This window comes from Silurus meridionalis, chromosome 5 (genome assembly GCF_014805685.1).
Source record: "Silurus meridionalis isolate SWU-2019-XX chromosome 5, ASM1480568v1, whole genome shotgun sequence".
In the NCBI taxonomy this organism is placed as follows: Eukaryota; Metazoa; Chordata; class Actinopteri; order Siluriformes; family Siluridae; genus Silurus; species Silurus meridionalis.
Window position 1 is genome coordinate 25,507,580 of NC_060888.1, and position 26,875 is coordinate 25,534,454.

Below are 26,875 nucleotides of genomic sequence, written 5' to 3' on the forward strand. Positions count from 1 at the left end.
TTATTTGGCAACAGTGAAAGACAGAACAGATGCATTGAATATTAAAATATTCTTTTTTGAGTTTAACATGCTCCTGAGGTACCAGTGGCCAGTGCTCCTGTCCCTTTCCTTTCTTTAAATCTGCCTTATTCATCCCAACACCCTCCCTCTTGATGGCGCTCATCAATTGAAGCCACTCTGTGCACCTGAGGATGGTTCCACATGAACAGCCTAAAGATCCATGGAGTTATTGAGCAACTAAAAACCTACAAAGATGGATTTGGACTAGGGTTCTTCAGTCCAAATTCAAGACTGGAAACTTTCCATGGGAATTAAGAGGAATAAATAGAAATAAACAGGAAATTTACAGAATAACAATTTCTTGAATCCCGCACACAAAATAATGTCAACAGATTTTGGAGAGCGTTTGCATAAATTACATAAATTACATAAATATTAGATAAAAAAAACTTCCTTTTCCTGTGTGTAAGCGATTGTGCAACAAAATTCAAAAATATCAGTTTTTTAAAAATCTTATTAGTTCACATGGTTGTCAATGTTTACACTTATGTTTGTATACAGTTTATATAATTTTTTTTTAATTAATCCCCATTAATACTTAATAAGATCCTGGTACATTTCCAAAATTCCACAGATGAAGTTCCCATGTAAAGTTTCCGCCTTTGCAAACCTAAATTTGGACTGTAATTAATATCAACTACTACTACAATGATTTAAGACTGCATTTCTGCATTTACTTGCCTTTTGAACTATGATGGAACTGTATTGAATGGACATTTGGTGCCACACGGATGAAAATTTGTTCTGTTTAAAGTCCTTTCAGGTTTCCTCCTCATATCATCTCAGGGAGTTTTTTCTTGCCACTCTCAACACTGGTTCAATCATTAGGGATAATGAAAGATTTGGAAAGTTTTGAGAGTTTTATGTCATTATAACATGAGCAACATCAGATTATGCGCAATAGTTCTCTAGCACCCGTTTCGTATCTTTGAATACATTTTTACAGTGGTCCCCCGGAACTCTTACGTTCTAAGACCCCCTGCGAGTTCTAAAAATCTGCATATTTTGGATGCACCCCTGCAGCCCCTATGGTACCTTAGTGAATTAATCTAGACATAACGCCAGTAAATTGTTTCCTTTTTGATGCGTACTCAACTGAAAACTTTTTTTATCACTTAAAATGAATAATACAATAATGTGTTTTCAAAAATTTTGTATGCAATTTGTTAGTAAAAACATTTTTAACAGTTTAAATGTTATTCCTAACGTTCCTAAACATTTGGTCCCACTGCGGATTCCCACGATTTTTTTTTAAGATAATCCACAGTTGCTGTTATAGTTAGGTTCCAAACGAGAACCCGCAAATTTTCCGATCTGCGAGGTCCGAACCGCGAAGTATCAGGGGTTGACTGTACATGTAAAATTTATACATTTTTCAAAAATATTTCATCCATATTTATTTATTTTTTTTGTACTCTGAAGCGGTCCCTGACAAAAGAATTTCCTTCGGGAGTAATAAAGCTCAACCGTAACTCGAGTGATTCGAATAAAAAAAAAAAAAAGCATTGAAGCAAATGAAACAGAAAGTTTCCAAAGTCTGGGATCATTTAAAACTAAAACACCGTACAATACGTTTTTGAATGTGGTGTTTAGGTTTTATTATTATCTTATTTGTATGGACTCTTGTTTTAAGTTACCTCCCTGTCCACAAATTTTAGCCTCGTACAAAAGATTTTTATTTGTCACAAACAAATTAATACACAGAACGCAACTTAATTCATTAAAAAAAAAAAAAAATTTTTAAATAAAAAAAAAAAAAAAACACCCGTTTAGAAATTGTGCTTTATTTAAAAGGGTCTATAAGTATAAAATCTAAGAGAATATGAGAAAAAAAGTAAGAGAAGATATGAGAAACTATATTATACATAATGATACGCTGGTATTTTAAAAATAGCCACAAAGTCTTGGAAGAAGACTAGAAAAGCTCATGTCATGCCAGAGCTGTATTTAGGCTGAAACTTGAAAGTTAAGCTGCACAACATAAATGCAATATTAAGGTTTTAATATTATATTTTACTACCATTATTTTGATGTATGCCTTAATTTTTGGTTGCACTATGATTCCCTTATTTAATTTATTTTACATTAATTTGAAATTGATTTCTATATTTTATTCCTATATTTGTATTTGCAATGTGTTTAGTTTTCACAGATATTCTTGTGTGCAATTTCAGCAATAAAAATGTCAATTTGTCTAAAAGGGAAACAAATGACGATCATTTTAAGAGACTCGCCTCATTTCCTCTTGTATATTTAGTTTTGCTCTTAAAGAAAAAGTACTTCTTATCCGATTACTCGATTAATTGGAGGAATAATCGTGTCGAATACCCGATTACTAAAATAATCGATAGCTGCAGCCCTAGTTTTATCTCAACCCATCTTAAACTAACAATTATAACGACAATTAAAAAAAATAATCTTTGATACAACGTCTTTATCTCTGCAAATGTCCGTTGTTAAATGTGATTTGAATTGAATTGAATACAAAGTAGAGAATAGAGAAATTAATCAACAAAGAAGTGGTGTGTTACTGTTACCACCCTGGAGGTGATTCGTTTCCAACAGCAAGTCCTGAAGTGTTTTACTTCCTCTTGTGCCACAGCCAAATATCAGCGATTACCATTTATTTACTTATTCAGAAAAAATACATTCATTTCCATGTTACACTTTGTATCCATTCATAGTCACAATTAGTTAAACAAGCCAGTTTCTGTTATTATTTCATAATAATAAACACGTTCCATCACGTCCTCGGAGTTAGCAAAACTCTGAGCGCTATGTTCGCATACACACATAGATAGAGAACGCTCCATTTCAGGCAACATCCTATGACAAGTGACTGTGACTATAAATGTGGGCGTGGCCACAACAAATATGCAGCATTTTTTTTGGTAGCAACTACCAATTCACTACCAAAAGCGGAGCTAGTGTTAACGCACGTGATCTTTCCCGATTCCGGACCTCTAGTTGGCACCGCCCACGAATAAAAGTTACTACGACAACCGGAAAAGCAAGAAAAGTCTACGATTACAACTTTGTAGCACAGACTGCAGGTGTTCATGAAAAAAAATTTATTTCCACCGTATCAGTGAACGCAAACCTCGCTTTTTAATGTGTTAGAATGGCTCGAACGTGCAACGCTAAGTTGTGGTTACTATAGAAACTACAGTGAGGAAAATAAGTATTTGAACACCCTGCTATTTTGCAAGTTCTCCCACTTAGAAATCATGGAGGGGTCTGAAATTGTCATCGTAGGTGCATGTCCACTGTGAGATACATAATCTAAAAAAAAAAAAATCCAGAAATCACAATACATGATTTTTAAACTATTTATTTGTATGATACAGCTGCAAATAAGTATTTGAACACCTGTCTATCAGCTAGAATTCTGACCCTCAAAGACCTGTTAGTCTGCCTTTAAAATGTCCACCTCCACTACATTTATTATCCTAAATTAGATGCACCTGTTTGAGGTCGTTAGCTGCATAAAGACACCTGTCCACCCCATACAATCAGTAAGAATCCAACTACTAACATGGCCAAGACCAAAGAGCTGTCCAAAGACACTAGAGACAAAATTGTACACCTCCACAAGGCTGGAAAGAATCATTAGAAAATGGAAGAAGCTAAACATGACTGTCAATCTCCCTCGGACTGGGGCTCCATGCAAGATCTTACCTCGTGGGGTCTCAATGATCCTAAGGAAGGTGAGAAATCAGCCCAGAACTACACGGGAGGAGCTGGTTAATGACCTGAAAAGAGCTGGGACCACCGTTTCCAAGGTTACTGTTGGCACGGAAGGTTCCCCTGCTTAAACCAGCACATGTCCCGGCACGTCTTAAGTTTGCCAATGACCATTTGGATGATCCAGAGGAGTCATGGGAGAAAGTCATGTGGTCAGATGAGACCAAAATAGAACTTTTGGGTCATAATTCCACTAAACGTGTTTGGAGGAAGAAGAATGATGAGTACCATCCCAAGAACACCATCCCTACTGTGAAGCATGGGGGTGGTAGCATCATGCTTTGGGGGTGTTTTTCTGCACATGGGCCAGGGCGACTGCACTGTATTAAGGAGAGGATGACTGGGGCCATGTATTGCGAGATTTTTGGGGAACAACCTCCTTCCCTCAGTTAGAGCATTGAATGACCCGAAGCACACAGCCAGGATAACCAAGGAGTGGCTCTGTAAGAAGCATATCAAGGTTCTGGCGTGGCCTAGCCAGTCTCCAGACCTAAACCCAATTGAGAATCTTTGTAGGGAGCTCAAACTCCGTGTTTCTCAGCGACAGGCCAGAAACCTGACTGATCTAGAGAAGATCTGTGTGAAGGAGTGGGCAAAAATCCCTCCTGCAGTGTGTGCAAACCTGGTGAAAAACTACAGGAAACATTTGACCTCTGTAATGCAAACAAAGGCTACTGTACCAAATATTAACATTGACTTTCTCACGTGTTCAAATACTTATTTGCAGCTGTATCATACAAATAAATAGTTAAAAAATCATACATTGTGATTTTTGGATTTTTTTTTTTTTTAGATTATGTCTCTCACAATGGACATGCACCTACGATGACAATTTCAGACCCTCCATGATTTCTAAGTGGGAGAACTTGCAAAATAGCAGTGTGTTCAAATACTTATTTTCCTCACTGTATGTAAAGATCGTCGCATGTCTGTTACAGAACAATGAATGAAATTCTTTCATCGCATATCCATAGGAAGCTGGGGTCAGTGCCCCTGGAGCACTGAGATTTAAGAGCCTTGCTCAGGGGCCCCAAGACTGGCAGCTAATCGATACTTCGGCTTGAACCCCCAACCTTCTCATCAGTAACCCAGAGCCGTAACCAGTGAGCTAGCTAGAGGAAAAATCACATGACCTGCCAGAACCATGGACTCGACATCCCTGTGTTAGAAAGTATTTTTTTTCGATCTCAAATACATTACATTGTATAGAGTCAGAAGAACCGTAGCTCTTCTACAAAAGAACAATGGCCCAGAGACCATCCATGTGGGCATGGCCAACAATGCGACAGAATCAGGAAAAGAAAATGCATGAAAATACGGAAAAATTTTATTCCCCGGATTTAAAATGGTTAAAATCCTGCTTTTTGGTTTGACCCTGTAATTTTCAAAAATGAGCCAAAATGTGTGTGTGTGTGTGTGTGTGTGGTGTGTATATGTGTGGTGTGTATATGTGTTTATTTTGGACGAATCAAGGACACATTATCAGCTTCCCAATATGCTGCCTCATGCACACTCAGCGCCTGATCGCTTGCCAAGAAGTCAAGCCAGAAAGCGATATCGCCCCGTCATCACACTGTGTGTGCACATCAAGCAGAACTGTGTGTCAAGCTACTCAACACACACACACAGAGCTGGGTATTCACTGCCATTCAAGTAACACTTATCAGTTCGATTTCCTTATAAGACACATTTCATCACACCAGACAAAATCAGCATTAATTCATCACTGAGTAAACAACACTTTATTAATTTATCAATTTTTTTAAATAATAAACCGAACAAGCCAAATCATTCTAAAAGCTAATTCATCAGTGCTTATATAATACACCAGCAAAGCTCAAAATGACCACAAACAGATTTAATCAAGGAAGCTGGGCGATATGGCAAAAAATAAAAATAAATCACATCACAATACTCAGGGCAGTTCTTGAATATTATGATATGTAATATAGCTAACAAACTGTCACCAAAACAACAGCCGAAATGCTCTTTCGTCCAGGTCTACAAGACAAAGCAAATCAACTGTGAGCCATCAAACATCGAATTAATTAAACATTTCAAAATCAGAATACTGTGGATATTTTCTCGGTAAAATGTATCAAGAAATCGTGTATAATAATATCAATATCAATCAGTGTATCTCTCAGGCTCAGGGTGAAATTCAGAGCTTCATGAGGGTCATGAGGTTCAATCTAGTCATCAAACCACTTAATGAGTGAGCGAGAGAGATTGTAATCCTCAGATATTCTCCTCTTGTATTGAGCCACCTGATTTTTCCAGCCATATGCCCATGCGCCTGTACACAAAGACCGCTCCGTTAAGATATGTGTTGGAATGGAAGATCTCCTGCTATAGAACTCAAACCCTACTGAACATCTTTGGGATGAATGTGAACAGACTGAACCCCAGGCCTCCTCACATCACCTACATCAGCTTTAATAAGCATCTGAGCACAAATCTCCAAAAAAAATCCTAGTGGAACATCTTTCCACAAATTTACCTCAATCTAGCAATCTGTTATGTAATTGATGTGCTCAGCTTTAAAAACATGACCCAGTGTGAGCTTATCTCTTACAATCAGCTGAACATTCACATCAAAGCTGTGGCTTTTTCCACTTTCGATCTACTTTTCCTTCCTGGAGGACCTGCAGATGCTCAGGCCTTTAAATCACTGCAGTCAGCTACAAAGTCATGACTCCTTCCTTTAGGTTGGGGTTTAATCTTCCTGTCACACACGGTTGACTTGAAAGCGGTTACTCAGGGCTGATAGGGAGAAAAAAAAAGACAGTTCTTAAGAGAGAGTTAGCAAGAGAACCATCTGAGATACACAGAGCAGGTCAGAGGGTAATTAGCACCTTCAAATTCAAACGAGGCTGAAATAGCGTTCGGTTTATGGACCAACATCTGTGTACGTGATGGAAGCCAATGCAGTGTGTTCTGTTTTATAGACAAGTATCAGACGAGACGTGTAAAATACAATAAAAATGAAAGAATATGGTATTTAAAGTGTCGATGGACTGAAGAAGTGCGTCGACTTCACACGGATTCCTTCAGGTCAGGTTCAAACACTGGAAGGTGAAACTGTGATCCTCATATAAGGTGGTATCAAAAGGTTTCGAGACTAACTAGGTGTTTTGACCACGTGTGTTACCACGTAAAATTCAGCGTTAAACCAGGCAAATCTGCCACAGAGACGTTTGACACGACGTACGCGCGACATACGGCGATGCAGCAACAGGTCGCTCGAGGTGTTTCAGGTGGCACGTGAGCTTCAAGGGCGGAAAAACGAGGAGAGATCAGGAGCTTCACGTATCTGTACTTTGCTGAAGTGTTTCCATCCGGGGAGACTTTTACTGTAACTTCACTACATTTCAAAGTCAAATATATGACTTTTTACTCGACTACATTTTGCAAAATCACTCCTTCATTTTTATTTACGAGGATAAAAACTTAACAGGTCGAACACGCAGCAATCGACCAATCAGGATCGAGCGCACGCTCCGTTTTACACTCGTTTTGATCGGCGCTCGGTGTATCTACTGATCATCGACATGCAGTTCAGCATCAGTTCAACAGCAAGCAGAACATTTAGAGAGGAATAAATGATGAAGAAACTCCAGACGTGATTTTGCCAAAACACACGTGACCTCGTTTACACCATTTTCTTTAAAATAGTTGAAAAGAAGGTTTTGGGTTTATGATCATTTTAATAAAAAAAAAAAAAAAAAAAAGAGTGTTTGACTCATTAATATCATTCTATTAATAGATTGTTGTGATGAGAGGAACATCAACTGAGTGGATTCAGTAAAGAGTCTTGTGATAAAAATGATAATAGGAACATTACAGTCGTAATAAATCATAGTACCTTGGATACTTAAATACATTTGAAGGCAAATACTTTTGTAACTTTTGTACTCTAGGGAAAGTTTAAAAGGGACACTCCAGTAAAAGTGGATGTAAGTTATAGGAGCGACGCACGTATTCCAGTTCGCCCGATAACAAATGCGTCACACCTGAAGCGTAAGCGGTGGAGGTGAGTGGAAGCTTTATTGTTCGAGATTTGTTATCTCATTCAGTCTAAGTGCTACTTTTATCACTGCGGTGTGAACTGAACTGAATGAACTTATAGATCAGCAGCGCTATCAGAAAATTCAACAAACTCAAAAGCTGTGCCTGGTAGGTATGGAACAATTTTGGTACAATCAAAACCTCAGATTTTTTTTTGTATATATCTATTACCTGATTGGTGCAGGTCAACAACCATCTGGTCTTTTATTACAGATGACAACAGGATTTTCAATTTGTGCTCTTAGTTTTATAGGGACACGGGGTATATCGGTAGGAGAATGCTGAAGATGGAGCCACCAGGAAGGAGGAAAAGAGGAAGGCCAAGGTGGAGGTTTATGGATGTGGTGAGAGAAGACATGCAGGTGGTTGGGGTGAAAAAGGGCAGATGTAGAGGACAGGGGGGTATGAAGACGGATGATCCGCTGTGGTGACATCTAATGGGAGAAGCTGAATGAAGAAGAAGCTCTTAGTTGTATAGCACATTGATATAGCAATGGTTGGACAATAGATTTTGTTTTGGACTTTGGAAGAGAAGGTTGTGAGTTCAAATCCCAGAACAGTGGAGGTTTTTTACAACACTAAATGGGGACTAAATGTAGAGAGGGGTGTTAAAAATGTCAATCTTATGTCCACAAACTTTTGCTATATAGTGCATGTGAACTCTCTGGAATCACATCAACGGGCGCTTGTTGAACGGCTCATTCCAGATTTCCTGCTATAAGAAGCTCCATTCTTCTGGGAAGGCTTCCACTAGATTTTGGCTGTGGATTAGTGTTCACTGTGGTACAAGTGCATTAAGATGCTGGAGAACGTGAGGAATTAAAAGATGGTCAGTGGATCATATCCTACTGGAGCTGGCCTTGTGCACATGGGGCATCGTCATGCTAGAACAATGTTTGTGCTTCCTAGTTCCAGTGGAGCAAAAAATGCTTTGGGGTAAACTTTTGAAAAAAGAACCACATGGTCAGGAATTCACTGTTTCATATGTAGTAAATGGACCCATGATCTTCACTTGGACTGTTACGCAAACAATTCAACTGAACTTCAACTTCTCAGTTTGCACCTATGCAGGAAGCATCTTAGACATGGCCAGGCATTCCCAAACCATCCCATTTAATTGCAGTAAAGACTCCCAGAGAGCTGGATGGCTGCTTTATAAGTACTAGCTTCAATTTAAGTGCTACATGGATCTGTGAGGATTATGTACTTAGGGAAAGCCACACATTAATGGGGATGGGGATGCAAAAAAAAAAACAGATTAGGATGTAACCGGATTCTTGCTGGATGCTGTGATAAGATCTGGGTGAGGTTAAAATTAAAATCTTACTGTGTCAGGTTTCCAGATCAGCTCTCAGAATAGCAACTGTTATATTACTCGAAACATCTCCGTAACTGTGGGAACTTAAAGTGAAGAAAAACGAAACGAAAGGCCTGACCGTGCTGCCTACGCACAATAACAGCTGACGCACTATTCAGGTTTCCTACGCAATTTTCATTTCAAAATTCCACACTTTTCCCTGAGAAAATATGCAGACTTCCTTTAGATTTTCAAAACCGTATTAACGTCTAAAAAATGTGTTTCTAAATTCAACTACAACATGCGTTACGTTACAATCTCAGAAACTCTGATGTACGGTATTATATTACCAAATGATTGGCAGAGGTTTGTAGCTACTGCAGCTCATACAAATTTACACCAAATCTCGTTCACTGCACAGCATTTTATTTAAATTTCAATTCTAAACAGCGCAATGTTAATCATTTAGAAATCAAATTTTTTAAATGTGTCACTGAAGGACTGTTCATGTGCAATGCACCTAGAAACTACAAAACAGAACTGTCATTAACAAAAAGACACTTTGCCTATGTTCAAGTTAATAGGATTTTGTTTGAAAATGCAGTTTCGGTCATCCATCCACAGAGAGGCGCTGTTTTCTGTCAACGAAAGGGTAGCTTTTTGAAAACGCTCTCCAAAGCGGATCAATTTTAAAACGACGTTTTCACGTTACAGTTTCAACGACGCAACTACTGCAACGTTTCAAAAAGCGGTAACAGAGAAATAAATAAACGACAGGGTCGAATCGTCTCGTGTTCTGTTCTGCCGCAGTACAGAACGTAAGCGATTTCAAATGTTTTAGTGCAAATTAGCAACTCTGGTGAAACGATTAAAAACAAAAGTGTGAACGGTGTGCGTTTTTAAATGCCGTTTTAAAAAGTAAACTGATTGGTTCAGACGTCGCCTTTTTATAAAAATGCTTTTACAAATTATTAAATATATAGTTTTTTGGAAAAACAAATAGGGCAATAGTATAGAAACACAAATATTTTTCAATACACTGTTTTTTTTTTTTTTTTTAATACTTATCCAATCACACAAATTCCATACTTTTCCAAAACGTGTATGAACCCTGATATTATTTGAAGGTGCGAAAAGTGTGTCACAACCCTGTCATGGAAATGCAGGAAATCATAAAATTATTTCCAGTTACGACTTTTAATACGGAAAAAAACTGAGGCGCAGCTTCAAAATGCTGATTTGAGTTACCAGTTTGAGTTATCGAAGTGAAACCATGAGCGAAGCTCAAATAATATAACTTTCTATATAACTAAAATGTTAGCTACCATAGATAAACTCTAACAATACAAGCTAAACGCTCATAGCCAGTGCACATCCAAGTGTACAAAACAGCAGCAGGGTTCCAGTGATGCGTCTCGACCTCTGTGTTATAGGTAATATCTTCCTGGTAGACAGCAGATACTGCAGGAAAGAAAATGGTGGAAACGTGAATAGAAACGTCGTGATCGTATCTCATTACAAAAAGAGGGAGAAGAGGAAGCAGTGCGGATTGTACCGTACTGGAGTGGTGCAGGACCCAAACGCTGACTGTACAATTACAAACCCGAAAACTAATATGCAGCAGCAGGACGAAGCAGATCGATAGGACAAGAAGAACAAATAGAGGAGACAAGAGTTTCAATGCCATCGGAAGAATGGAAGATTCTTAACTGTATTATTTCTAAAAGGCTTCGATTTGTTAGGAAGCGTTAAGATTGGACTCAGTCTTGAAAAAAGTCATGTGGTCTGATAAGTCTAGATTTGCCCTGTTTCAGCATTAGGGTAAGAACATAGGCATATAAAGTGATGCATCCATCTTGCCTAGTGCCTACTGTACAAGCCTGTGGGGGCAGTGTTATGGTCTGTGGATGCTTTCGTTGATCTCGTTTAGGTTCAGCATCGTTATCTGCCCAAGAATGAGGTCAGCTGCCTACCTGAATATACAGAAGAACCAGTTTTCTTTCCAACAGATTTTTTCACTCTTTCAAAAAATGGTGAAAGAGTGTGGATTTTAATTTAGACCCCTAGTTTTTAGGAAATAGAATTTACTAAACAAACTAAATAAATTCCTTCATGTACAGGATTAAAAAAAAAAACATGCATCAATTGGAGTGATGTAGCTGAGGTTGAGGAACTGTCAGAAGCCACGCCTTATGCTGAAGTGATCAGGATTGTTTCATCCCAGTGGTCATATGGTAATAATTATAATATCATCATTCACTTATTGGGGCAGATATACAGTAAATATGACTATTTTGATCACTATACACAGAAATACATTGTGTTACAAACATTAGACGTCAATCTAAATGTTCATTTGGATTAATAATCCACAATTTCAAACAATGCTGATGACAAATAAAGCAGCTGTTCTGGAGGTCAGTCGTGTGTCTGTGTTATTCTCTCATCCTGCTGTAATTACCGTCTACACTGAGCTCTGTAATTTACCTGATGCTTTACCTGATGCTCAGCTTACTTTATGTCTTTTATGATTTAAAGCATCTATAATGAGAGGGTTCAGTGACTTCATCCAAGCACAAACCTTTCGAAACGGGGCTCTATGGAGAGACTATAATAATCCGTTCAGAATGTATGGTACAGAAAGTAAGAGTAAGTATGGAGATGCGTGTGTGTGTATTGGGGGGGATACAAATCCTCATAGATGTATAGCAACATGAATGGTGTGTGTAGGTCTTAGTGAAAACCACAGCCCAAAAAAAAAATAGTAATAGTAAGAATAGTAATGATGATAAAGACTGTGTATACCAGGATTTTGACCTGTTTCAGGGCACATGGAAGCACAGTGGTTAAAACGTCGCATTTCTGATCGCATGGTCATGAGTTCACCATCAAGCTGCCACTACTGAAGCTCTTGAGCAAGACCCTTAATCCTTACTTGTGCTGATTTGACGGTGGAATGGGGTGTTAACAAAGAAAGAAGAACATACCCATATTATGGTCAGGTGTCCACAATGTTTTGCCATATAGTGTATGTGCACTCCTTAACATCACACAGATGTGCACTTGAAGAACTTCTCATTCCATATTTCTTTGTCATCGTAAGCTTCATATTTCAGGGAACGCTTTCCATATGTTCTACACATTCTACATGCGTTAACAGCTGAATGCTTTTAATAAAGGACACGGTCGAAAAAGCAGCTTTGTCACAATCCTGGTCGAATCCGGATTCCTGATCTGCAAGTCTGGAAACCAAAAGTATTGGGAGAACACGGCTTTTTAGGCCATAAAACTGCTACCACAAAATTGGAGGCACAAATTTCTATAGGATGTGTTTGGATGCAGTTGCATTACATTTTCCCTACACTTAAACCACCAGTCCCAAACCTGTTCCAGCATGACAATGCCTCTGTGCACAAAGACAGCTCCATGAAGATCTGCTTTATATGGGTTGGAGTGGAAGATCTCCAACACCCCATACGAACTCAAACGGCACAAAAACACACAGCTGTGAGACAGTGTCCTTCTGCAACAGCTTGATTGAGCCACATATCTGCTAAACAAGTGCTGTGATTTGATTATCTGTGTCCAGTGGGACATCTTGACTTGACCTGATCTGGTCATTCTGCATAATTAGAAGCACGACGAGTAACAGCGTCTCAGCATATGCAGAAGATTTCGGAGGAGAGATGAGCAAAAACTAAAACCTAGCTTCAGGTAAAAGTGTCTTGGATATTTGGATGATTTGTGATATGACTCATCTCAAACTAATTACCCCAAACCTGTTCCAGCATGACATTACCCCTGTGCACAAAGCTAGTGCAATGAAGATGCTTTACATGGGTTGGAGTCCAAAATCTCCTGCTATTAAATTATATTGAATACCGCTTGGATGAATGAGAATGCTGCACCCCAGGTCTCCTCACCTCATCTACATCAGTACCTGACTTCACCAACACCCTTGTATCTGAATGAGCAAAAAATCTAGTGTAACATCTTCCCAGTAGAGTGAAGCTTATTATGAAAGCAAATTGGGATTACATGTGGAATGGTATGTTCATAAAGAAGCAAATACCAATCTTATGTCGGTCAGGTGTCCACAAACTTTTGGCAATAAAGTGTATCAGGAACAAACATCACACAGAAGGAATCAGAGCAGGAAAGTGAAGAAGAGTGTCGGTGAATGAATCTGTGGTCATTTAACACGCAAGAAAGACTGTGTGTGTGTGTGTGTGTGTGTGTGTGTGTGTGTGTGTGTGTGTGTGTGTGTGTCCAAGACATAGCTCTCGGTGTGTGATCTCACCCTACTGGAAGAGTAAAGAAGTGGGATGATGACTCAATGTGAGTCATGCTGTCTCTGCCCAGGAGCTACACACACACACACACACACACACACACTCTGCTCATTTCTGACCTTCAATTAACTAGAGCCTACCTAACTACACACCTCCGGTTCTTTCTCTCTCTCTCTCTCTCACACACACACACACACACACAGACAGTATAAGTTGCATAATTCCCTAAAGATCTTAAACCCAGACGGAGCCTCTGGGAGTTTCTCCTGCATCAACAGACTCAGAGTCATGGATGCCAGACAGAGAAAAGCATAGAGAGATTATACACATAAATCATGAGGACATCGTAACCCGAGCGAGAGGAAGTGAATGAACGTGGTTAGGAAGAGAGAGTGAAGAACGAATGTGGAGATAAAGAGAAAAATACAGAGTAAGTGAAATGTGTGTGAAGTTTCTGTACACAGATGTTAAGTTTGTGTTCATGGGTCAGAGATTTCCTCTGGGTGAAAAAACACTGAAGACTGTGAAGAGTCACTGGGGAGACTCACAAACCACTGGGGAGACTCAGTGGGGACACTCACTGGGACAAATCACTGGGGAGAATCACTAGGTAGACTCACTATGGAGACTCAGTGGGGACACTCACTGGGACAAATCACTGGGTAGACTCACTATGGAGACTCAGTGGGGACACTCACTGGGACGAATCACTGGGGAGACTTACTGGTACAAACTCTACAGAACACGAAAGCATAGGTCATCGAATAGATTTGATCAGAAATCATTACAATCTCACAATGAACAAGAGGGAGGAAAGACAAAGAAAGAAAGAAAGAAAGAAAGAAAGAAAGAAAGAAAGAAAGAAAGAAAGAAAGAAAGAAAGAAAGAAAGAAAGAAAGAAAGAAAAGGGTGACTGACGATGGCGGACAGATAGACAGTTACTGGTAGAAAAAGAATAGACAAAGAGAGTGATAGAATAATAAAAAGAAAAGACTGAGGGATCCTGAGTATCCTGAGGCAGATAGAACATGATTAATATATAGATTTGATTTGTTATAGTTTATATGTTTGTTATATTTGTAACTCATCGTACTGTAGTATGAGTGAGCCTGAGCTCTGCTGCTGCAGCGTGCGGTGAGAAAGTAAGAACGAAACAATCTGTCTGTGAAAAATAAACAAGCTTAAACACTGAACATGAAAGCTGAAGGAGTTCCAATAAAAGGTTGAAATGGGAGTCAGTGGGAATTTTAACTTCCGTAATGGGAAAACCGTAATTCCGCTAAGTTAGAAATGATGGAGCCGCTCAAGTCAGAACAGGCTGAAGGTCTGTGCCAAGATTAGAAGATGTAGTGTGTGTGTGTGTGTGTGTGTGTGTGTGTGTGTGTACCTGCATCATGACCCTCATCAGTCTCCTCAAGTATGAGCCTGTTCATGCAGGTTATCTCCCACTCCTGCACCTCTGTACTCCATAAAGCTGGAATCAGGACACGATACTGAGAGCTGAAGAAAACACACACACACACACACACACACACACACACACACACACACACACACACACACACACACACACACACACACTATAATGATCAAGCTGGTGAGAGTTCAGCAGATTACATCAATAGGCTTCAACAGCAGCATTATTTACACCATTACACCATCAGACAACAAAAAGTGTTCAGTTCAGATTAAAACAAAAAAAACAACAAAATGTTTTCAATGTTAAAAAATGTAAATGTAAAAAGTGCAAACTACAAAGAAAGTAAGAAAGAATAGAAAGAGAGAAAAGAAAAGAAAGAAAGAAAGAAAGAAAGAAAGAAAGAAAGAAAGAAAGAAAGAAAGAAGGGATGAGAGCTGTGAGTGTAATCTGTAGAACAGCAGGCTAAGACAGGTGCTGAGTCTCTGGTGTAAGATGAATACACTCAGACTGCTGCTGGACCTCGGAGCTAAATGAGATTTAAATGTTACTGGAGACCAGGACAGATGTTAAGAGGAGAGATGTTAAAAGGACAGACGTTATGAGGGCGGAGTCTAGGAGAGAGGATCGTTTCTTTACAATGCTCATCATCAGAAGCGCTCTAATCGTTCTCTTTTCCTTTTCCTCATAGAGATTTAGTGTGAGACAATTGGATTGAGACACAGACAGAGAGACAGATCTGAGCTGCTAGTAGCAGGTAGAAGAATCCTGAGATGGTGAGACAGATAAACAGACAGACAGAAGTGACCTGCCAGGCTCAGAGTCAAGACGAGCAAATTACGGGAATCACTTTAATCTGTACTTCTGTCAATATTAGTCATACACATATCCATCCCTTTCTCTATAATTCATGGATATATATATATATATATATGTATATATATATATATATACACATGAATACATTATATACATATATACATATATATATATATATATATATATATACATATATACATATATATATATATATTCTTAACCTATTTTCATACTTTTTAGTTATACTTATTCTTTTATACTTTATTTATTTTACTTCTTTCATCCTTATATTCTATTTTTCATGTTTACATGTTGGACAGTTGCAAGACCAGATCAGGACTGTCTCTGTTTCTGTCTCTCTGTCTGTCTGTCTGTCTGTCTGTCTGTCTCACTGTCTCAGAATTCCCCTAATTGTCTGAGCACTGACTCAGTAGGTCATGTCTGTCTGTCTGTCTGTCTCACTGTCTGTCTCGGAGGCAGTAAACTCACATATAAAGAAATTCTCCAAGAAAGTGAGACAGAAAGACAGTGAGACAGAAAGACAGCAAGACACACAGTGACAGAGATACATACAGACCTGACCGGCTAAGTTCAGAATCAATGCCAGCACAGTTCCAGGAATCCTCTGAGAGAGTAAAACAGAGAGACGGTGCAACAAAGGGACAAACCTGACCAACACTAGGGCAGTTACGGGAATCCCCTCAGTCATGTGATGCTCTTTGTGGAGGAGTGTATCTGCATCTAAATACCCCAGTCCCTCAAATCCTTACAATAAAGACACAAATTAGCATGCTGCATGAACATGGACATGTCCCATGGATAACCAAGTACCCGCATGTCCTCCATCACCCCACCACCCCACAACACACACACACAGACACACACACACACAATTGTATGTTTTATAAACTGGGTGAATTCTGTAGAGAGGGATGGACAGACTCTCAAATACAGACCAACAGACAGACAGACAAATAGAGAGCCAGACAACTTGTAATAGAGAGATCACACACACACACACACACACACACACACGCATTCAAAAAACACTGTGTGTAGAGAAGGGTTGAAACCAATATATTTTACAGACATGTAATAGAGTTATTACATTATTATTTTTTATCATTATGTGGATCGTACCATCATTACAGGTTATAGGGGGATCTAACAGTATTTTCACCAGGAAGGATTTTCACCATTCGGTGCTCCTGCACTGCTTCAGCACTGACCTCATGTCCAGGTTGCCATAGCGAACCTTCTGTCAACGCAAGACTACCGTGCTAACAAAGAAAAGCTCGCCTTCTTGTGTCTGAAGCTGAAGTCAAGCAGATGCCAGGAGGGAAATGTGATAAGCATTTTATCTCCCTGTTAAAAGAAGCCCACATGTAGTGACGATCGGAGTAACTGAGCCACACTGGGTCAGTGACACCACGCCACTTTTCCTTTTCATCAAAAGCAACACAAAACCAGAAGAAAAAAAAAAAACAATGAGCAATGAGGATTTTTTTAAACAATCTGTTCCTACTGTAAAAGCTATGAAAAAAAAATATATATATAATAATTTGAAGTCAGACCTGGATACGATTCATTTTATCATGTTATTTTAGTTACGTATTATAAATTTAAAAAAGTTACCATCTTTTTCAAGAGTGTCATTAATTTTAAAGCTCAATTAAAAGTATTTAAGTAAAGTGTATTTTGTTTTTAATTAAAATATATATTTTTTTATCCTGTCTTTTATACATTTTTGACTTTGATGTATTTTGCTCAGACTCACACATCTATAGGAACATGCAGTAGAACAGGCAGCACGGCCGCCTCCTCGGTCATGCTCATGAGACGAGACTCGAGCAGCTGAAGGACGGTTAAACCAGCACGAAACACCACCACCATGCCTGAGAATGAGAGAGAGCGAGAGAGAGCGAGAGAGTGAAAAACATTAAACAGACAGACAGACAGATTATCTATTAATAATTTAATTTCCAAATTTAATTATTAAAATTTAACATCTGTCAAATATCAGTCAGACTCCCCCTAAAAATGTCTTGTGGGAAGGTTGGACACTCTTCCTGATTAAGGAAGGACACGCCTCCTTCATTACAACTAACAAGCACAGAGGCCACACCACCTTCATTAAGAACTGCAGGCACAGAGGCCACACCTCCTTCATTAAGGCCTGAAGGCAGAGAGGCCACGCCTCCTTTATTGAGACTTTAAGACAAAGAGGCCACACCTCCTTCATTAAGCCCTGAAGGCACAGAGGCCACACCTCCTTTATTAAACCTGAAGGCACAGAGGACACACCTCTTTCATTAAGACCTGAGGGCACAGAGGCCACACATCCTATATTAAGATTTGAAGACACACAAATCATTCCTCCTTCATTAAATCTTGAAGGCACAGAGGCCACACCTCCTTGACTGGACTTGCAGGCATAGAGGCCACACCTCCTTCATTAATAATTGAAGACACAGAAGCCACATCTCCACCATTAAGCTTAACAGGCATAGAGGACTCGACTTTTTTACTGAGACCAGCATCCACAGAGGCCACACGTCCATCATTAATACTGTTGGGCACAGAGGCCACACCTCCTTCACCCAGACTAGCAGGCACATATGTATTTGATACCATTTCCAAATTAATAGGACACAATTAATTATGCAATGCATATTATAATTAATATTATAATAAATTATATATAGGCCTCCACTGCTCATGGATTATATACAGATAGTCAGGGTGGAGAAAACCCCGGTGGAAAAAAGCACAACGGTGGGAACTTTCAGACAGGAACGAACCCCTGGGTGCTTGAACTGCAGCCAACATCAGAATGCTGTTATACCAGTCTGGGACAAATTAGTTCTATTTCACACACACACACACACACACACACACACACACACACACATTACCATGCAGCAGGAAGAGATCCCAGATTGCCAGCACTGAGTCCCAGCATGGGAGAGAGGTAAAGAGAGTCAGAAACCACTGCATGATGAAATGAACGGAGGACACGCCCAGGTTCTCCTAGATCAATACGAGAGAGAGAAAAAGAGAAAAAGAAAAAGTGGTGGTAAATAAATTTGGAGTGTCACCTTAGTGTCAGTACACTTTAATATAATATTTGATATATTAGGCATTACACATACTTCAGTGGATTATATGCTGAGATCAGAGCTTTATAGCAGGCCACTCAAAAACCCATTGAAAGCGTGAAAAGAAAATTTCATTCTACAGCATCCAAAGACGTCCGATACAATTGTGTGTCTCCAACTTTATGGTAACAGTTCGAGTAAAAACCACACATGGATGAAAAAGTCCCAATAATTTTGTTTATATAATGTAAGTTCCTGTATATAAGTATGTCGTTCAGAAGTGCTTTTATTACCAAATGCTGGTACACTTGAGGCTTCCTGTGCTTTAGTAACTGCTGAAACACCAGTGCTTGATGTTGGATCCTTATAAGAAAACACAAATTATTTCAAACACATTTACACCACAAAATGTGTCTCATAATGCGGTCCGATTGTGGGATTTTATCTCAGTGTTCCGGCACCAGAACACGGCCTCAAACTGCTTACTTCTTCAGAGACGAGTCGAACAGCTCAGACAGGTATTTAGGTTTTTCCAGCAGCACCACCAAAGCCCAAAAAGCGTCCTCCTCACCGAGAAGCATGAGCAAGACGGCAGCGATGTACGACATCCCTAACAGGAGTAAACACACACCCAGAGTTCATCAGGAGCTCATTTTACTAAACACAGCATAACTAATGTTACGTCTTGATCCGAGTCACAAAAAGCATTTAGGACTTGTGCTTAAAACACTAATATCCACAACCCAAATGAACAACTGTGATCATTCTGTATCAACAAACTGATTGGGAATGAGCTCATCACCTTGGCTGTACCCAATCTGAGGGTTATAACTGGCGTATGCAGTGAGCACTCGAAATAGCTTGGCCTGACCCTCGATGGCTTCAGGAGAGTCTCCCATTAGAGAGCGGTGCGTCGGGAAAGACCTCTCTATAAACAAATAAACATCTCATGTTTCATTACAAGTCCAAAATGCTATATCTAATCAAAGAAAGTGTTTCTGACTCATCAGTTCTGCGTCTCCACTGATTAATTATTATATATATATCGACTCCATCATTTATATCATAAAGTGTAATTCTGTAATCAACAAGAAAAGTTTGAGGAGAGAAAAAAAAAAAATGAATTGCGAAAGTTAGTAAACAGCGCCGCTTAGTGGACACAATGTGAATATCTGCAGTTTCTGCTGAGAGGGGTTAAAAGCAAATCTTAGAGAGATTATAAAGATAAAAAAAATTGGGAAAATTTGTATCACAGAATATTTACATCCCATAAACTATATCAAGTTATAAAGAATAAAAGCTCCGACGTGTGTTGCTACGGTAACAGTGGTAAATGTGGTGACACAAATTATATATATTTCTTTAAAACCTGTTTTTCTGAATAAACTAATCAAAGACGATTAAAGACAAAGACACTTTTGAAGTGTCTTTGTGAAGACACTTCAAAAGTTTGTGTTATATAGTTTGTGTTATAACAGCTGTAAACAGATCATCCAGACCAGATCTTTCGAGTTTGTGATTATCAGCGCTGTATCTTCATTTATACTCACGCAGGTCCAGAGCAATCTGTCTGAAGAGAGCCACGTCAACGCCGAGAGATTCCGCAGCGGCCGAGCCGAACTCGTTCTCTCTCTCTCCCAGCGTGCTGATGGCTGAAATGATGCTGTACTCGCTCACGCTGAGGTCCACCAGGGGCTTCCGGATCTCGCGCAGACACACCTGGAACACACATATACAGCGCATCACAATATGGACACAGTATAAACCTACACAGGAACATCCTGTTCCACATGAAGTCCGTGGTATAATAACCTCCATTCTTTTGAGAAGATGTTCCACTAGATTCTGGAGCGTGTGTGTCTGAGATGTTGGAGAGGGTTGAGTTTATACAGTGCATCTGGAAAGTTTTCCACATCATGTTACATCTTTAGAGCAAAATGGATTAAATTTTATTATTCTCCTCTAAATTCACTGAACATTCCCCGGAATTCTACAAACAAAACCCCAGAATGAGCGTGAAAGAGGTTTGTTTGAAATTCACCTTTGGCAAATTCAGTTGATTGGACATGACTTGGAAAGGCACACACCTGTCTATATGAGGTCCCTCAGTTAACAGTGCATGTCAGAGCACAATCTAAGCCATGAAGTCCAAGGAAGTGTCTGTAGACCTCAGAGACAGGATTGTATTGAGGCACAGATCTGGGGAAGGGGGACAAAAAGATTTCTGCAGCATTAAAGGTCCCAATGAGAAGTGGCTCCCATCATTCGTAAATAGAAAAATTTGGGAACCACCAGGACTCTTCCTAGAGTGGCACCAGAGTTTTAAACTCTTCCAAAATGGAGAAACTCTCAGACCATGAGAAACAAAGATTGAACTCTTTGGCCTGAATGGCAGGCGTCATGTCTGGAAGAAACCAGGCACCGCTCATCACCTGGCCAATACCATCCCTACAGTGAAACATGGTGGTGGCAGCATCATGCTGTGGGGATGTTTTTTAGCGGCAGAAACTGGGAGACTGTGTCAGGATCAGGGAAAAGATGAATGCAGCAATGCAGAGAGAGACGTCATTGAAAAAACCTGCTCATCATCTTCCAACAGGACAATGACCCCTAAGCACACAGCTAAGATAACAAAGGAGAGACTACAGGATGACTCTGTAAATGTCTTTGAGTGGCTCAGCCAGAGCCCAGACTTGAACCAGATTGAACATCTCTGGAGAGACCTGAAAATGGCTTTGCACCGACGCTCCCCATCTAACCCGATGTAGCTTGAGAGGTTCTGCAAAGCAGAATGGGAGAAACTGCCCTAAAATAGCTGTGCCAAGCTTGTAGCATCAAAATCAAAAAGACTTGAGGCTGTAATGTTGTGTGATGTAGCTCTGTGTTCTGTTATGTAGCTCTGTGGTGTGTTATGTAGCTTTATGTTGTGTGATGTAGCTCTATGTTGTGTGATGTAGCTCTATGTTCTGTTATGTAGCGCTATGTTGTGTGATGTAGCGCTATGTTCTGTTATGTAGCGCTATGTTGTGTGATGTAGCGCTATGTTGTGTGATGTAGCGCTATGTTGTGTGATGTAGCGCTATGTTGTGTGATGTAGCTCTGTGTTCTGTTATGGAGCGCTATGTTCTGTTATGGAGCGCTATGTTCTGTTATGGAGCGCTATGTTCTGTTATGGAGCGCTATGTTCTGTTATGGAGCGCTATGTTCTGTTATGTAGCTCTGTGTTCTGTTATGGAGCGCTATGTTCTGTTATGGAGCTCTGTGTTCTGTTATGGAGCGCTATGTTCTGTTATGGAGCGCTATGTTCTGTTATGGAGCGCTATGTTCTGTTATGGAGCGCTGTGTTCTGTTATGGAGCGCTGTGTTCTGTTATGGAGCGCTGTGTTCTGTTATGGAGCGCTGTGTTCTGTTATGTAGCTCTGTGTTCTGTGATGTAGCTCTATGTTGTGTGGTGTAGCTCTATGTTGTGTGATGTAGCTCTGTGTTGTGTTATGTAGCGCTATGTTGTGTTATGTAGCTCTGTGTTCTGTGATGTAGCTCTATGTTGTGTGGTGTAGCTCTGTGTTCTGTGATGTAGCTCTATGTTGTGTTATGTAGCTCTGTGTTCTGTGATGTAGCTCTATGTTGTGTTATGTAGCTCTGTGTTCTGTGATGTAGAGCTATGTTGTGTGATGTAGCTCTGTGTTCTGTTATGTAGCTCTATGTTGTGTTATGTAGCTCTATGTTGTGTGACGTAGCTCTATGCTGCGTGATGTAGCTCTAAGTTGTACATGTGATTTTTTCGTTTGATATTTTTAATACATTTACAATGATTTCAAACTAACTTCTTTCACGTTGTCATTATGGGGTTTTGTTTATGGAATTTTGAGGAAATAATGCATTTAATCCATTTTGGATTGAAGCTGTGACAAGAAATTGTGGAAAAAGTGAAGCGCTGTGAAAACTTTCCTCATGTACCGTATAGCAGGAGATCTTCATAGAGCCAGCTTTGGACAATGGACACAAGGACAATGTCATGCTGGAACAGGTTTGGGTCTCCAAGTTCAAAGAAAAATGTTAATGCTACCGTATGTGTATACATGTTTTTTTGTTAGAAATTCCCAATAAAAAAGACTTTGATAAAAAAAGAAAAAAGAAAAAAAAAGCACCCAAAATCCACCTGATAGTTGAAACTGCTGGCGTCTCGGACCTTCTCAATGTCCAGCAAACACTTCCAAACACGGCAACGCAGAGCAGGAGGAATCCCAATACGGATAAAGCGTTCGATCTACAATAAAATTTTTTTTAAAAAAAGGAACAAAAGAAATAAAAACAACATATGACGACAAATTATTCTTAATTTTTTTTTCTTTATATATGCTATATTTTTCTCCATTGGTATTAAAAAAAGTACTCTGTTTAAATGTATGTTAAATATTGTTAATAGTAAAAATGTATATAGTACACTATATGGGCAAAAGTATTGGGACACCTGACTTTTCCTGCCACATTTACCGTTTACCACAAACTTGGAGGCGCACCATTTGTTTAGGATGAGAAGTACATTTTCCCTTAACTTGAACTGGATATGTGTACAATGCCCTTGTACACAAATCCAGCTCCATGAACATGTTATCCATGGATTGGAAGATCTTTAGTGGTTTATCTGAATCTCCACAAATCTCCACAAGCACACTCCAAAATCACAGTTGAACATCTCCCCAGAACAGTAAACAGTAAATGGGGACTAAATGTGGAGTGGGATTTTTAAAAAAAGAAGCACATAGGAATCTTATGGTCAGGTGTCCACAAACTATTGGTCCCATAGTGAATGAACATACCTGACTTTTGCAAATGAAACTGGATCCGTTCCAGTAGCTGAGCAGTTCACAAAGTTCTTTAACTTTGATTGGATTCGGCTGAGGGTAGCTGAGCAGGAGAAGGGAAAAAAAAACCTGTAATTTGTAAATAACTGTAATAAACAAAACAAAACTTTACTGTATGTATGTATAAAAACACACCTGTAATCATGGGATCTGTGCTGTAGTGTCCTCTCTCGCCTCTTAATGAAGGAGAAACCAAACTCATCAAACCCCACACCGCTTCTGCCCCTCCCTCTTCTGACTGGGGCTTTACCAATGCTGCTCCTGCCCCTGACTGGGGCTTTACCAATGCTGCTCCTGCCCCTGACTGGGGCTTTACCAATGCTGCTCCTGCCACTGACTGGGGCTTTACCACTGCTGCTCCTGCCCCTGACAGTCATATTAACACTGCTGCTCCTGCCCCTGACTGAGGCTTTACCACTGCTGCTCCTGCCCCTGACAGTCGTATTAACACTGCTGCTCCTGCCCCTGACAGTGGTATTAACACTGCTGCTTCTGCCCCTGACTGGGGCTTTACCAATGCTGCTCCTGCCCCTGGAGGGGGTATTAACACTGCTCCTCCTGCCCCTGACAGCTGTATTAACACTGCTGCTCCTAGGTGGAGTATTAACACTCCTGCTCCTGCTCCTAGGTGGAGTATTAACACTCCTGCTCCTGCGTGGAGTATTAACACTCCTGCTCCTGCTCCTAGGTGGAGTATTAACACTCCTGCTCCTGCTTCTGCTCCTGGGTGGGGTATTAACACTTCTGCTCCTGCTGCTGCTTCTATGTGGGGTATTAACACTCCTGGTCCTGCTGCTGCTTCTAGGTGGGGTATTAACACTCCTGGTCCTGCTGCTGCTCCTGGGTGGGGTATTAATACTCCTGCTCCTGCCCTTAGCTGGGGTTATAATATTGTTGCTCCTGGTGCTACTCCTGCCCCTAGCTGGGGCTTTACCCCCGCTGCTGCTTCTCCTTCTTCTCCTCTTCCTCAACATCATCATCATCTCTCGAACAGCCAAACTCCTCACTACTCCTGATCCTGATTCCTCTTCCTGTTTCAGCTCCCTGATGTTTCTAATTCACCCAGTACAGTTAGGGTTTGAACTCACCGCCAGATTCATTCAAACATGGCGGCGCTTCAAAATAAGAGCCCTCGAGTGCAGCGACCGAATTTATGCAATGATTCTCATGAGGAAATATTTCCTAATAAGAGGAGAGAAAGATGGAGGGAGGGAGATAGAGCGAGAGAGAGAGTAAGGGAAAAAGAGAGTGAGGGAGAGAAAGAGATATGCTCAATGCTGTGACAATGACCATATTTATCAAGCTAATAAAGCACCCTGTGAATCTTGAGATAAAAGACAGAGAGAAAGAAAGAGAGATAAAGAAAGAGAAAGAGAGAGAGAGAGAGAGAGAGAGAGAGAGAGATCACTGGACATTATTTTCCATTTATAGTTACATCTTTTGCTTTCAGTGTCTTCAAAACAGTTACACCATCATTTTATGATTTGCAATTTACAAACTTTTACCAATTTCCACTGATTAATATACAAACCCATGCATTTTTATCCGTTTATAATTACTTTTCATGAAATGTCTGTGAAACAATTGAGACTCTGTTCCAACCTATGACTTAAAATGCGACTGAATCCAACCAATCCTGAGTTTCAGAACAGTTTCAGAAAATCCAAAAAGGCTGTAACAAAAACAATTCTCCAAACTGCTGAAATGTTCTCAACATTTTTCCAATCTTATGTTAGGAAATGTTTGGAGTGCAGCTGCGTTACACCTCCTGGGTCGATCCTGAGCTCGGGTGATTTTGTATGCAGGGTTTTCCTGCCTGAGGTGTGTGTTGTTTTGCATTCATGCAGAGTTTCCAATCACCATTTTCTGAATGTTCTTGAAGCTCCAGCTCTCATGGTCAAGGGCATTGTTTCGATCTAGAGTGGGGAAAAAAGAAAGAGACAGAGAAAGAGAGAGAGAGGTACCTACCTCACAGGAAATTTTTTAATTGTAAGGAAAAGAAAGAGATGGAGAGAGTTTGTGGACATTTGACCATAAGACTGATATGTCCCTCTTTTTGGAGCGTCCAATCCCCATTATAATCATCTCCACTCCACTCCCTCTCATTCATACACATGTACTGTCTTACTCCTACTGACTTTCATTCTTCTTCTCTCCAGCACATACCTCCACCTCTCCAGGCTCTTCTCAACCTGCTACCTACTCTCAGCACAAAAAACAATATCTTTGATTTAAAACTTGATATTTCAATAAATTAGACATCCTTAAACTTTAAGTACTTTACCATACCTTTTGGGGTGATGGAGGACAGGTGGGGTTTTAAAAAACCACCCCCATCTGAAATGTTTGAGAACCACAGCCTCAACCTCACAGAACACCTCTGATTGTGGAACTGGAGACTCCTTACCTCCTCCAACATTAGTGTCTGGTCTCATGAATGGTAGATGAACGAACGCTAATTAACTCAGCCACACTTCAAAATCTAGTGAAAAAGGTTGAGATCGGAGTTCACCACAATCCTGAATGAGTGAACGGATAAACGGATGGATGGATGAATTGATGAATGAATGCTCTTTGATGAGAAACTTTTTATTCTATTCTTAACAGAATATCCTCATCTCCAAATTCCACTCCCCAACAGCCAGGAATAAATAAAGAAAGTATCCTACATGTGTACACTATATTGGCAAAAGTTTGTGGACACCTGTTTATAAGTACAGTATGTGCCTTTTTGAGCATCACATTCCACATTTACTTCCAATTTGCTCTTGTAATTTACTCCACACTTCAAGATGTTCCACTAGATTTTGGAGTGTGTTAGATGTTATTTGTGTTCATCAGCCACAAGGGGTTTTGTACTAATGTACTGATGTTCACATGCATCCCAAAGCACTTTCTACATACCTAAAGGTAAATACAATATGTGGACAAAAGTATTGGGACACCTGACTTTTCCAGCCAGATGTGGTTTCTCCCCAAATTTGAGATCATATAGATTGAAATCTTCTCTTCGCTTGAACTAGGAGACCCAAAACCTGTTCCAGCATGACAATGCTCCTGAGCACAAATCCAGTTCCATGAAGATCTGCTTTACATACGATGGAGTGATCTCTACTGAACCCTTGTGCGCCTGAATGAGCAAAAATATCCAAAAAGAATCTAGTGGAACTTCTTCCCAGATGACTGGAGATTATCATCACAACAAAAAGAGACTA

The 26,875-nt window shown here is 39.9% G+C and overlaps 1 protein-coding gene across 2 annotated transcripts in view; it reads right to left on the minus strand.

Annotated features, from left to right (window-relative positions):
* The window catches only part of si:ch211-266k8.4, a 49,192-nt gene extending 24,416 nt beyond the window's left edge, over window positions 1–24,776 (minus strand). Inside the window, exons 1-10 of one of the 2 annotated variants that reach the window (XM_046850165.1) lie at window positions 23,796–24,776; window positions 23,616–23,703; window positions 22,955–23,062; window positions 20,346–20,514; window positions 19,598–19,723; window positions 19,282–19,405; window positions 19,089–19,158; window positions 18,613–18,727; window positions 17,475–17,592; window positions 14,849–14,961 (exon numbers count right to left, since the gene is read on the minus strand). In XM_046850165.1, the coding sequence (XP_046706121.1) occupies window positions 14,849–14,961; window positions 17,475–17,592; window positions 18,613–18,727; window positions 19,089–19,158; window positions 19,282–19,405; window positions 19,598–19,723; window positions 20,346–20,514; window positions 22,955–23,062; window positions 23,616–23,703; window positions 23,796–24,643 (1,879 nt within the window). In that variant the 5' untranslated portion in view covers window positions 24,644–24,776. The remainder of the gene's footprint in view (window positions 1–14,848; window positions 14,962–17,474; window positions 17,593–18,612; window positions 18,728–19,088; window positions 19,159–19,281; window positions 19,406–19,597; window positions 19,724–20,345; window positions 20,515–22,954; window positions 23,063–23,615; window positions 23,704–23,795) is intronic. The other variant, XM_046850164.1, reaches the window with a different exon arrangement.
* Between the last annotated feature and the right edge of the window lie 2,099 nt (window positions 24,777–26,875).